This window comes from Choloepus didactylus, chromosome 15 (assembly GCF_015220235.1).
Source record: "Choloepus didactylus isolate mChoDid1 chromosome 15, mChoDid1.pri, whole genome shotgun sequence".
Taxonomy (NCBI): domain Eukaryota; kingdom Metazoa; phylum Chordata; class Mammalia; order Pilosa; family Megalonychidae; genus Choloepus; species Choloepus didactylus.
In genome coordinates, this window is record NC_051321.1 from 30,703,751 (window position 1) to 30,716,169 (window position 12,419).

The following is a 12,419-nucleotide window of genomic DNA, read 5'->3' on the forward strand; positions in this document are numbered from 1 at the left end:
ATGGTCCTCCACAGCAGCTGTACCATTTTACATTCCCACCAGGAGTGGATAAGCGTTCTTATTTCTCCACATCCTCTTCAACACTTGTAGTTTCGTGTGTGTTTAACAGTGGCCATTCTAGTGGGTATGAAATGATACTTCATTGTGGTTTTGATTCGCATTTCCCTAATAGTTAGTGAAGCTGAGCATCCTCTCATGTGCTTTTTAGCCATTTGTATTTCCTCTGTGGAAAAATGTCTATTCATGTCTTTTGTTCATTTTTTAATTGGGTTGTTTATCCTTTTATTGTTGAGTTATAGGATTTCATTATATATTCTGGATATCAAACCCTTATCAGATATGTGGTTTCCAAATATTTCTTCCCATTGAGTCAGCTGCCTTTCACCCTTTGACAAAGCTCTTTGAAGCAAATAAGTTTTCAATTTTGAGGAGGTCAATTTTGAGTATTCTATTTTTTTTTCTTTCATTACTTGTACTTTGGGTGTAAAGAATAGCATATTTTTAAAAGGTTAAAATGGAAAATTTTATGCTATATATATTTTACCACAATTAAAAAAAAAAAAAAAAAGGTCAAGTAATTCACTCTAGGTCAAATAGCTAGAAAATGGCCAAACTAAAATTTGAACCCAATCCTATCTGCCTCTAGGGCCAATGCTCTCAACCCCTGGGCTTCACTACCTCTGGGAAGAGTAGCAAACCAGGAGCTGGGACTCCTGGGTTCTTGCTGCACTATCTTGTGTGACCTTTGAAGGCCTCACTTTCCTCAGCTGTTAAATGACAATCCTAAATAAGACATCCTTCCTAGTCCCTGCTAGCTGTCACCCTCCTGACTGTCATCTATCCTTTAATCCTAAAACATGGAAAATCCCCAGCCTTGATTCCTGACCCAGGTACCCTTTGCTTCTGGTACACTCTGGGGAAATGGATGGAAGGGGAGCCCCAGGGAGGGGGACCAGCTGTCCTCCCCTGGTCCAGCCCCTCCTCTGGGAGTTTGCCCTGGAGTTGAGCCAGCCCTTGAGGCTTCCACTCCCCCTTCCTCTCCCTGATCTGGGAGAGGGCTCAGGCCTGGCTCCGCTCCAGGATAAACTTCTACAAGCCAAGAGATAACACAAAGTCAAGGTGAAAAACAGGGCAGCCCTTAAAAATGCCTCTTAGCACCTCAGCATGGTTGTAGCTCTCCCACTCCACAGCTGTCTGTCCATCCACCAGCACCAAGCCATCATGTGGGAGCTCCTGACGCTCTTGCTGCTCACCCTAGCCTATTTTCTTTGGCCCAAGATAAGACGCCCTGGTGCCAAGTACCCCAAGAGCCTCCCAGCCCTGCCTCTGGTGGGCAGCCTGCCTTTCCTCCCCAGACATGGCCATCTGCATACCAACTTATTCAAGCTGCAGGAAAAATACGGCCCCATCTTCTCCTTTCGTCTGGGTACCAAGACTACAGTGGTTGTCGGCCACCATCAGCTGGCCAGGGAGGTGCTCATCAAGAAGAGCAAGGAATTCTCCGGGCGGCCCTATGTGGTAAGTGGTACCCATCCTTCCTCCTCCCTTACCCATTCCGGAGTTGTTCAGTTCCTCCAGCAAGACCGTGGCTGGAATGACTCTTACAGATCCAATAACCAGTAATTCTTCCAAAGACAGATGGGCAGAGGGATGGGAAGGAAGCGACTCCTCAGATCCCACCCAGCCTCTAAATTGGGCAGGAAGAATTACAGGACTTCCTTTTCCAGGCTGCCAAGGAGGTGGGATGCAGTGGGGGCGGCAGCCTGAGGGGTTCAGGGATCCCTCATTCTAGTCATGTCACCCCTGAAGTGGATGATAATCTCTCTGGGCCCAATTTCTGATTAAATGAGATAGTGCATATAAAGCACCTAGCCTAATGCTCAGCACAGTAAGCACTCAATAAATAGCTATTATTAACATTACTGCTTGACAGGGAAAAGGGGATCATGATTACTATCCTCCATGGCAAGGTGCTGGAACTGTCATTTCCCGAGCACTCCCTAGCTGTTCCAGCTCACAAGGGGCTGACCTGCAGTAGCATTTGGGGGATACCAACAGTCCTACTGCACTAGCTGTGATGCTCCAGTGGGGTGGAGGCACTAATCACCCAGAAGCATGGCCAAGCGTGGCCATCCCAGCACCCCGCTGCTGAATGCTCTCCCCAAGAGTCTTATCTGTGACCTCGCCAAGGATCACTGGTCACTGGTCCTTGCACCAGTCAGGCAGATCTGCTGGCCAACAACGTCGCTCCCATCTCTAGTGAGCACTTCTCACCAGGACAGAGAGGACGGAGGCAGCTAGTCAGATGGGACCAGGGATGGAAGAGGGAAGGCTTTGGATCCGTATGCTTTCTGGGGTGCCCCTGGGAGGAGGCAACTTGGCCCAAGACCAGACTGAGCAGACAGGACATCTGTACTCTCCAGATGTGGCTGACTGGTGGGCAAATATGAGGTGAGGTGTGTGCCTTTAGCACCCCCAGAGGGCCCCTAGGACAGGCACAATTCGGAGGGCTTATTTATATCCCCTGGTTGTAGAGTGATGAGGAAAAGGAGGCCCAGAGGTCACCCTGATAATGAGCCGAATTCCAGGACTCCTATACTCTAACTCAGGGCTCCTCCTTTCTCCTCACTGTACTGTCTCTCTGATGGAATTGGGAGTAGGGAGTAGACCTTCAGTCATGGTGGAACAAGCAAGGATGTGCCCACATGGGGGTCGGCATGGCAGGTACCCACCTTCTCCCTCAGCAAGGAGAAGGGGTGCTGGGCAAGGGCAGGCGGGTGGTGTCTGATTCCTACAGCCTTACCTGCTCTCCAAAGGTGACTTTGGACATCTTGTCAAACAACCAAAAGGGTGTTGCCTTCGCAGACTACGGTCCCCACTGGCAGCTGCATCGGAAGCTGGTGCAGGCCACCTTTGCCCTCTTCAAAGATGGCAACCAGAGGCTAGAGAAGATCAGTGAGTGCCTGGCTGGCCCCTGGGGTTGGGCCTGGATCCCGCAGGGGCTGCCCTTTCTCTCACGGGCGGAAAGAACAGGGTTGGGGAGGGGAAGTGGGTTGTGGATGGTGCAAGTCGTTTTCTTGGCTACCACTGCCCTCTAGTGGCATCTGCTGCCTCCTGTCCTGGCTAAGAGGGAACTGGTAGAGAGGGGGTGAGAATGCTGTTTAATTCCCCACCCTGATGCCTCTCTCTCCCCTCAGTATGTCAGGAAATCAGCTTATTATGTGATTTCCTGGCCACCCAGAATGGAAAGTCCATAGATTTGGACTATCCTGTCTTCCTGGCGGTGACCAACATAATCTGCATGATCTGCTTCAACTCCTCCTACAAGTACGGGGATCATGAGGTGAAGGTCATACAGGAGTACAATAAGGGCATCGTGGATACTCTGGACAATGATCTGGTGAACATCTTCCCTTGGTTGACGGTGAGGAGACACTCTGACAGAGCCCCCATCTTTTTCCTGATCACCTCAGCCAGTGACCTCTACCTCCTCTGATCTCTGCCATTTCTCTACATAAATAGTTTATCTTTCTAATCATGCCTTTTCCTATTCATAATAGTGGCTTTCATTTATTTATCAATTACTGCGTGCCAGTATTAAGCACTCTACATGCATTATTCATTGTAGTCCCCGGGGAGGTGGGTTTTATGCCCATTGTGTGGATGAGAAAACAGGCTCAGCAAGATTAAGGAACTTGTCCAAGGCTTCAGACCCAAGTCTGTCTTACTTCTACAGAGCCGGCACCCAGCAGAGTCAATCAGTGATTAATGTTTGATTGAATGAGGAAGGGGCAGTAGAGACCGTTCCCTCTTCCCTTTCTTGGAATTGTCCTAATTCTCACTGATGATCCCATCCTGTGTCCCCATCTTGCCTTCCATTTTGGCTGAAGATAGGAGTTGGAGTGGGAGCTCTCTGGAGACAGAAATCTAGGATCTGCCTCCAGAAGGGATTCTGGTATCTAGAGAAGCAAAATAGCAGAGGGATAGACTTGAGATTTCTTTCTCTTCCCCAGATTTTCCCCAACAAAACCCTGAAAATGATGAAGAACTGTGTTAACATACGAAATCAACTGCTAGATAAAATCCTCCAAAAATACAAGGTAGGTGATGGAGCAGAAGGGAGTGCTTGGTTGAAAGCTCCATGAGAGCAGGGTCAGGGTCCATTTTGGACCAACACCTAGTAAAGTCTGGCCCATAGTAGGTGGTTAATAAAGATGGACCATTAATGAGTGGGCTGGAAAAGTGAGCAACTGAAGAGGATCTAGAAGGGACTCACTCACCCCCAAAATTGGAAAAGGGCCCAGCACTGCCTCTTACCTCCACAAGCTCACTGGTCCCACTCAGCCCCATTCCACTCAATCACTTCCAAGGCGGAAGAGGCCTTTGTGTCTCTAATCTGGGATGGAAGTGCAGCCGGAGTGTTGCTGATGGGGCTCCCTCTTTATCACTGCCTCCCAACCTTGCCCAACCCAGGAGAAATTCAGCAGCAACTCTATCACCAACCTACTGGACATACTGATCCAAGCCAAGCTGAACTCAGACAATAACAACAGTGGCCCAGACCAGGATTCAAAGCTGCTTTCTGATAAACACATTCTTTCCACGGTGGGAGACATCTTTGGGGCCGGTGTGGAAACCACCACCTCTGTGATGAAGTGGACTGTGGCCTTCCTGCTGCACAATCCTCAGGTAGGCTTCTTTCTACTCCCATCTACCTATCTAGCCTTGACCTCACCGGCCCCACCTCTAGGCTCCACAGAGAGGGAGAAGCAATACCAACACCTCAGGCCTTCTATGCAGAGAGCCTGGGCTGCCTTGTCCCTCACCCAAGCAGCTGCTGGCTCTAGCCCCAGGATGGAGCTGCCCCATCTTCTGGAAGCAAGGCCTGGGTTGCAGAGGCACCACTGGGAAGTGTCTGGGACAGGCTCTTCTGGATGTGACAATAGGATTCTTCTGAGTCCATGCTTCTCCTGGTCACACCCACCTTCTCTGGCCCTCAGTTGAAGAAGATGATCCAGGAGGAGATTGATCAGAACATAGGTTTTGGCCACACACCAACTGTCAGTGACCGGAACCGCCTCGTCCTCCTGGAGGCCACCATCCGAGAGGTGCTCCGCATCCGACCTGTGGCTCCCCTTCTTATCCCCCACAAGGCAACCAGTGATTCCAGGTGTGCCTTCCTTCCCAGTAACATCCAACCCTATGATGCATGCAACACTGCTTGCCGGCCCACCAGCTCCCAGCCTGCTGGTCAACCCATAGTGAACCATTGACTACTATCCATCATCCCACCCACTGACACCCACTGACTAATCCACAGATCTACCTGACCTCCCTCAGAGGCTGCCTGCTACCCTGGACACGTGGTCTGGGATGAAAACCTGGGGTGCTCTATGCTCCTACCCAGCTCAGTAGCCAAAGCAGACACATATACACACCAGATCAAAATGCACACCCACATGCCAGGAAATGAATGTCCATGTATACAAGTGTTAATACATAAGTGCTTTGTCAGGAGGATGGGACTGAAGAAGGGCTGGATTCCTATCCTATCTGGTAGAGGCTGAGGAAAGGAGGGAATGTGGATGAGGGAGTGAAGGGCTATTTTTTCCCCAGGAGTGGGGAATGTGAAGGCTTGGGGCTGAGCAGGAAGGGGAGGACAATGCTGCAGCCCCCCCTTTTCCTGTCTCTCTCTGGAGCAGCATTGGTGAGTTTGCCATTGACAAGGGCACAAGAGTTGTCATCAATTTGTGGGCACTGCATCACAATGAGAAGGAGTGGCTCCAGCCAGACCAGTTCATGCCTGGTGAGTCCATGCCCTGCCTTGTTCCCTGGGCCACTTGGCTAACTTGGACTTTGTGCTTCATCACTCCAGCACCCCATCCCCTCTGCTCAGCTTGCTACTGGAAAGCCTTGGGCTCCAACCACATGAACCTGTTAACACCCCAAACTCTCCACATCTGGGTTTCTCACTCCTTCCTCCTCCCATCAACTGTAAATTTACTCCTCCAAGAAGCCCCCAAGGCATTTGTCACCCCATTAAGTCTGTCTCCTCTCCATCAGATGGTGGCATTTTCATCTGTTAATACCGCCTTCTTTCCATCCTTCCTGTATATTTCTTCTGGGTGATTAAGAGCTACCTGAGAGCAGGACCACATCTGTCCTCGGTCTGGGGTTCCCTCAAGTAAGGCTGTTCCCAAGTATGTCTACTGCCCTGGCCTGGGGCTCCCCAGGCAGAGCCGTGTCTCATCCTCCGAAAGGGCAGAGGTGCACCTCTCCTTGCTCCTGCCCTGGCCCCTGGATGATGCCTCCTCGTGTCCACAGAGCGCTTCCTGGACCCAAACAGGAGCCAGCTCATCTCACCAACGTTGAGCTACTTGCCCTTCGGAGCGGGACCCCGTTCCTGTGTGGGTGAGATCCTGGCCCGCCAGGAAGTCTTCCTCTCCATGGCCTGGATGCTGCAGAGGTTTGACCTGGAGCTGCCAGAAGATGGGCAGCTGCCCTCCCTGGAGGGCGACCCCAAAGTGGTCTTCCTCATCAAGCCCTTCAAAGTGAAGATCAAGGTGCGCCAGGCCTGGAGGGATGCTCATGCTGAGGGTAGCCCCTAGAGGCCAGACCTAGCACTCCCTGAACCCGCCCGTATTCTATGCCCCTTAGCACAGAATTAGAGCTGCTGCTCCCACCCAGCCCCATTGTGCCTCCTCCTCCCAGCCCACTCTGCCTTCCTTTCCGGCCTGCAGCACTGGCAGTGAGATGCAAAAACTAAACAGTTTTTTCAGAGGGTTCCTGAGCTGTTCATTCATTCATTTATTTATTTGCTCACTCATTCTTTCAACAAATATTTTGAGCACCTGTTATACACAATTCCAGTACACTCAAACTCTCTGGGCTCTTGAAGCTTACATTTTAGTGAGGGCTGATGAATAAATAAGAATTTCAGAGCCTTATAAATACTTTGAAGTCCATTATACTGTGTGACATCATCCAAGAATGGCAGAGGTGGGGAGGGATCCCTTTAGACAGGTGGCCAAGGAAAGAGTGAAGACATGGGGAAGAGTGTTCCATGCTGAGGGAACAGCAGCTGAGAAGGTCTCAGGGTGGGAGAAGAGCTCAGCAAGGCTAGAGCTGAAAGGAGAGTGGATTCCAGTGAGGTCAGAGTGGGAAGCCGGGGCCAGATCCCATAGGGACTTTGTAAGCTGCAGGGAGTTTAGGTTTTTAGTCCAAGATTGATAGGAAGTCACTGGAGGGTTTTAAACAGATAAGTGGAGTAATCCAATTTATATTTTTAAAAGATCACCGTGGTTGCTGACAGGGGGACCGTCTGTAGAGGGTGAGAGAGAACAGGGAGGACAGTTAGGCTGTTGAGTTGGCCCAGGCGAAGAAGATGTTGGTGGCTTGGACTTTGGTGACAGCAATGCAGGTGGTGAGACATGGGATTGTATTTTGAAAAGCAGAGCAATAGATTTTATCTTCTTTGATACAAAGAGGCATCACTGCATGTACCTCAAAGGTTTGGCTTTAGGAGAGCATATATAATCCACAAACTCAACCCACCATTCCCCATTCCTTGGTCTGAATCTCCAGGACTGGCATGTCTGTCCCCTTTTCCCCCATTCCTCCCTGGGCAAATACTGCCAGGCAAGGCAAGGGGTTTCTACAGCTGCCTTCTGCTGAAGCGCCTTGACTCTGGCGGTCTATAACTGCCTCACTGGAAAATGGAGCCCAGCATCTTTAAACGTTGGCCACTGACCAGTCTGCAAGTTAAGGATGTCCTGAGACGCCCTGGGAGAAACTGACCCTTGCCCATTAGCCTAAAAAGAGGCTCCAGCCCCAGCTCCCTGGCGCCAGTCAGACCAGGCTCAGATCATCAACAGCTCAGTCTTTCTCCCCTTGCACAGGGCTGGCTGTGGGTGGGAGAGACGGCAAGGTGGGAACCCTGTCTGGCCAAGAGCTCAGAGAGAAGAAATTAGGGGAGCCCCTCTAAGGAGGAAGGGTCAGGTTTTCAATTAGAGCTGTACCTCTTCCTTTCCAAAGAGCTTTGCTAATCCAATGGTGGTGGCCCATTCCCTACTGTCTCCCCAACTCAGTCTTGGCCTTCACTGGCCAGTGACCACACGACCTTGTCAACAGCCCATAGGAGAGTTTGTGGGCAGTTGTGGCTGACCCCAGGCCCCATCAACAGCAGCCTGGGAGAGATGATGACACCACAGTGAACTGACAGGAAAGGGTTAAATTGGAGATCGTCCACTTCCCCCTCACAGGCCCTCTGCCCCCATCAACCAGCTGCTGGACTAGAGCTGAGCTACCCTCAGCTCAAAGCAGAGGGGAGCCGGACTGGCTGGACGGGAGTTATTTCAAATTAGCTCAGAATGTGAAAGGCATTTTGCAGACCAGTGATGAACAGATAAACAGTTAGTAGGCCTGTGTCCTCTGTAGACGCAATGGGTTGAGTTTACCTGGGGTGGAAAATGTCCAGACTCCAACAATAGACCAGAACAATGAATGGCAGGGAAATTAGAGACTAACCCTTCATGTTGAAGAATGGAAACTGAGGGACTTACCCCAAGTCACACAGCTACTTAGAAGCAGGGCTGGGACCAGAATCCAAGATTCCAGGGATGCAGGATGAGGAGGCAGCCATACTTTCCCTCCTGTGCCCTGCGATCGTCCCGAAGGGCTCTCTGTGGGTCTGGCCTGGGAAAGAACAAAGCCGAGTGGCCTTTCAAAAAACGGCCTCAAGAACTCTGACTCCTGCCCAAACTCTGTTCTTCCCCTGCCTGGAAGGTCTTTTCCCCATTGATCTAAATCCTCCCATCCTTCAGGCTCAGAGTGCATGTCCTCCTCCAGGATGTACCTCGGGACTCGGGATTCCCAGCTCACCGTGAGTGCCCCCTTTCAGCACTCGGCTTCTGTTTCTTGGTCCTGAACCCCTTGTACGTCTGAGCATCTGCCTGGGCTTGAAAAGAGTGTGGTGCCCCCCACCCCACAAGGATGTTGTCCACCCCTAAGTGTCTGGGGTTCAAGGTGGGTCCTCTCACATTCTTTATCCTGCTCATCAGCACCTGACAAGTAGAAGGTTAGACACACAGGACTGACAAATGCTCTAAATCACTTGGCCCAGTGATAGATAAATAAGCCCCATCTCCTTACACAGAATGCAGCCCAGATTCTTGGCAAAGCTGGAAGGTCTTTGCCAAGATCCTACAGTCACCTCTCCAGCCTCAGACCACTCCTAATCAGTAGTTTGATAGTAAATAAGTGTTGAACAACCAGCTCTCTCCGGGGAAACAGAGCCCTGATTTGTAGTGTTTGCCAATTTCTATGGGGTAGCTACTCTTGACCATGACCAATTTCAAGCTACCAAAGTGATGTCACTGAATGTGCAGCTGGGAAGAGATGTGCAATAGCATTATGTAATATTTATCATCATATTATATAGTAAATATCACTATACAGTATATCTACCATATAAATATATAAATAACATCAAGGGCCCAGATAATAATAATATAAAATAATTCAGAAATGATGAGTTTTGGGTATTTATTACCTTTGTTTTTAATATATTTAATTGTAAGTTAACATAATTTTTAATAATGGCTGTGTTTAATAACCAGCTCACAAGATTCCTAAAAATTTAATAATCAGCTCTTCTAAGTGGCAAGAGCTGGCCCTCCCAGGAGAAGCAGCTGCTTCTGTCCTTCAGAAAAATGGTTCCCCTGAGCCTCCCCCCTGTGGAGGAGGTTAATCCCTTCCCTAGGAACCTTGGCGTGGGGTGGTGTTGGGTGAGTGGCTCTGAGTGAGAGTGGGCGAATGTTCTGGTTGGTTCCGGAAGCAAGTTAGGAGTCCTCTCTTCAGCCAAATTCCTCAGTATTGTCACCCATCTCTGGGAGATAGGAATCCAATCCCAGAGGCAGTGGGTGGGGTAGGCAGACACTGGGTTCCGCCCCCTGGCTCCCCAGTTTCCTAGCCCTTAGTTCTTAGGACCTTCACTAACTTCCTGAACTGCAGCTTCCTCATCTATGAAGCATGGATCACTCTCCACCTGTGCTGCCGTTGTCTGAGACTCTGGTGAAGGTGAAAAGCACGAAGAGCTGTGTGAGCTGGAGAGTCCCACACCTGTGGAGTCACAGAGGACAGTGGGTACGCTCCAGAGCCAAATTCTCCCAGTGTCATCATTTACAGAGACCTTGGGCAACTTACTAGGCCTCCATAACCCGTTTCCTTGTCTGTAATGTGGGGGACTGAGGTACTGTAGAAATAATAGTATCTATCTCAGTGTTGCTGTGCAAATTAGATATAAACCTATGTAGCGTGTTTAGTGCCTCAATAAATATTGGCTTAATTATTCTTGCCTACATCCAAACAAACAAAATAAGTCCTTCTCTAAGTTCTACACAAACCTCCCAAAGGCAACCAGCTGAGGTGAGGAAGGAGGGAGGGAGGTGAGGAAGGAGGGAGGGAGGTGAGGAAGGAGGGAGGGAGATGGCGAGCGAGTGTGTGCAGACGGGTCCACCCCCAGGCGGGCTCTTCAGAAACCCACCCACAGCCCCAGATGGCCCAGCAGGCCCCCCGCAGCCCCTGGCCTGCTGCCCCACTCCTCCCGCTCCTTGGAGCCACGGCAGGCTGACAGCTGGGAAGTGGGTGGAGATCCCAAAGACAAACTCTTTCCATGGCTCCAACACAGAGAGTGTTTTGTAACATTTTCCAGTGGGATTGGGTTTCTTGAGACATCTTGGTGAGAAAACAAAATGGAAGGAATATTAAACTGTAGCGAGGAGCACATTTATGTAGAGTGAGAAGGAATTTTAGATTAAAAAAAAATCCTCTTCTCACAAACCACTGAAAGCTCTATTTTCTTCTCCTTCCAAAGGAGATCCAAATAACTCTTAACTCCTGAGAATTCTACCGTATTTCCAGGGGCTTAAGCCCTCCCCGTTAATGGCGGTCAGGAGATGTGTGCAGCACCACCTAATCACAGGCCCAAGGCCACGTCGGCCCCGAGGGGCTCTTGGAGGTGAAGCCTGGCTGCGCGTGCGGGTCCCTGGGGGGCTTAGGACATCGGCAAGGGGGATACAGTAATTCTTGAGGAAATGGTGCCTGGTTCTTCTTTCACCACGTCAGTCCCCTGCTCAATACACCTTTCTCTAGTTCCCTATCACCTTTGAAAAGAAGTCTAAGTTTTTTCACCTAGTTTGTGGGTGCCAACTTCACAACTATGGCCTCCTAGTTAAGTGCATGGGTTCTGGGGTCAGTGGATCTGGGTTCAAGTCCTGACTCTACCACTCTGTTGGCGGTGTGATCTTGGGTCAGTTAGTCGAGTCCTCTGAATGCCTCAACTCTATTATTACTTACAGGGATAATAACAGACCACACCTGCAAGGCCTGTTTTGAGGCTGAGAGAAGTTAAGTAAGATGCTTAGACAAGACTTGGCATATGTAAGGCGTCAATAAATAGAACAATAAAGGCAATTTATATTAAAAGCTTTTTATTACCAGCTTACCTCTTCAGCTACATCTCCTGACACTTCCCAGAACGTAATTATCCAGAAAGATTAAACTGCTTGCAGTTTTAGACACAACACACACACTCTCTCCTGTTTTAGGCTTCCCATGTTTTTTTGTGCTTTTCAGTATCTGGCACCTAGGAGGCACTCAGTACTCTGCTGAATGAATGTTTGCCTAGAATTTGCCTAGAATTCCCTTTGCACCTTTCATCTGGCAAGCTCAGTTTAGAGTAACCTCCTCCAGGAAGACTGCCCTGCCTGAAACTCAGGTTCAAGCTAATTCTTCTTCCATAACATACTATGCTCACATACTTCTTGGCTTTGGGGTACTAAAGCCAAGTACCATGTGGTACTAAAATTGTTGACGTGCCTTTCCTCCTCTCTAGACTGTGAGCTCTTCTAAAGAGGAGCTGGGTCTAAGTCATATTTGCATACCCAGTGCCTGACACATGGTAGGTGCTCAATAAATGCTCAGCTCTCAAGTGAGGCCAGTTACTTGTCCCTAGGCTGAAAGCTTGCATCCCAAACACCTCCCAAGCAGGTTCAAGAAAGCCAACATTCAGCCAAAACCACTTCCCTTCCTCCAAATCCTGAACCCCCTTTCCCCCACTCCACGCCCCACTCCCCAACTGAAAGAGGAAATAGGAAAATGGGAAGTTTCCTGCAATTCTAGTTGTCAAAACTACTTGGTTCTGGGCTTCAGGGCATTGGTACTGTCTCCACCTGAACCAGGTCACTTGGGCAACAGAGACAGCCCATGTCATACCTCATTAGGGAAATGAGGGACTTGGGGATTCAGGAGTCAGGGGTAAAGTGAGGGGACCCTACAGACCTGGGTATCAAGGGTGCGTGTGTGACCTTCTGACCACCAGCCCATAGGAGTTGCACCATTTTGTCTCCTTGCCACTCAGA

At 49.8% G+C, this 12,419-nt stretch overlaps 1 protein-coding gene across 3 annotated transcripts; it reads left to right on the top strand.

The window, feature by feature from the left end:
• The first annotated feature begins 1,166 nt into the window (after positions 1 to 1,166).
• Positions 1,167 to 10,308, top strand: LOC119510683 (steroid 17-alpha-hydroxylase/17,20 lyase). Of its 3 annotated transcripts, XM_037805078.1 has the most exons (10): positions 1,167 to 1,518; positions 2,817 to 2,955; positions 3,198 to 3,424; positions 4,014 to 4,100; positions 4,474 to 4,689; positions 5,001 to 5,170; positions 5,703 to 5,806; positions 6,325 to 6,563; positions 8,823 to 8,881; positions 10,012 to 10,308. In XM_037805078.1, exons 1-10 carry the CDS (start codon positions 1,222 to 1,224, stop codon positions 10,073 to 10,075), a joined length of 1,602 nt encoding a protein of 533 aa, XP_037661006.1. In that variant the 5' UTR covers positions 1,167 to 1,221; the 3' UTR covers positions 10,076 to 10,308. The 3 variants fall into 3 exon arrangements, with proteins under 3 accessions (XP_037661006.1, XP_037661007.1, XP_037661008.1); XM_037805079.1 differs by lacking the exons at positions 8,823 to 8,881; positions 10,012 to 10,308 and having other exon boundaries at positions 6,325 to 6,934; XM_037805080.1 differs by lacking the exons at positions 8,823 to 8,881; positions 10,012 to 10,308 and having other exon boundaries at positions 6,261 to 6,540.
• Positions 10,309 to 12,419: the final 2,111 nt, after the last annotated feature.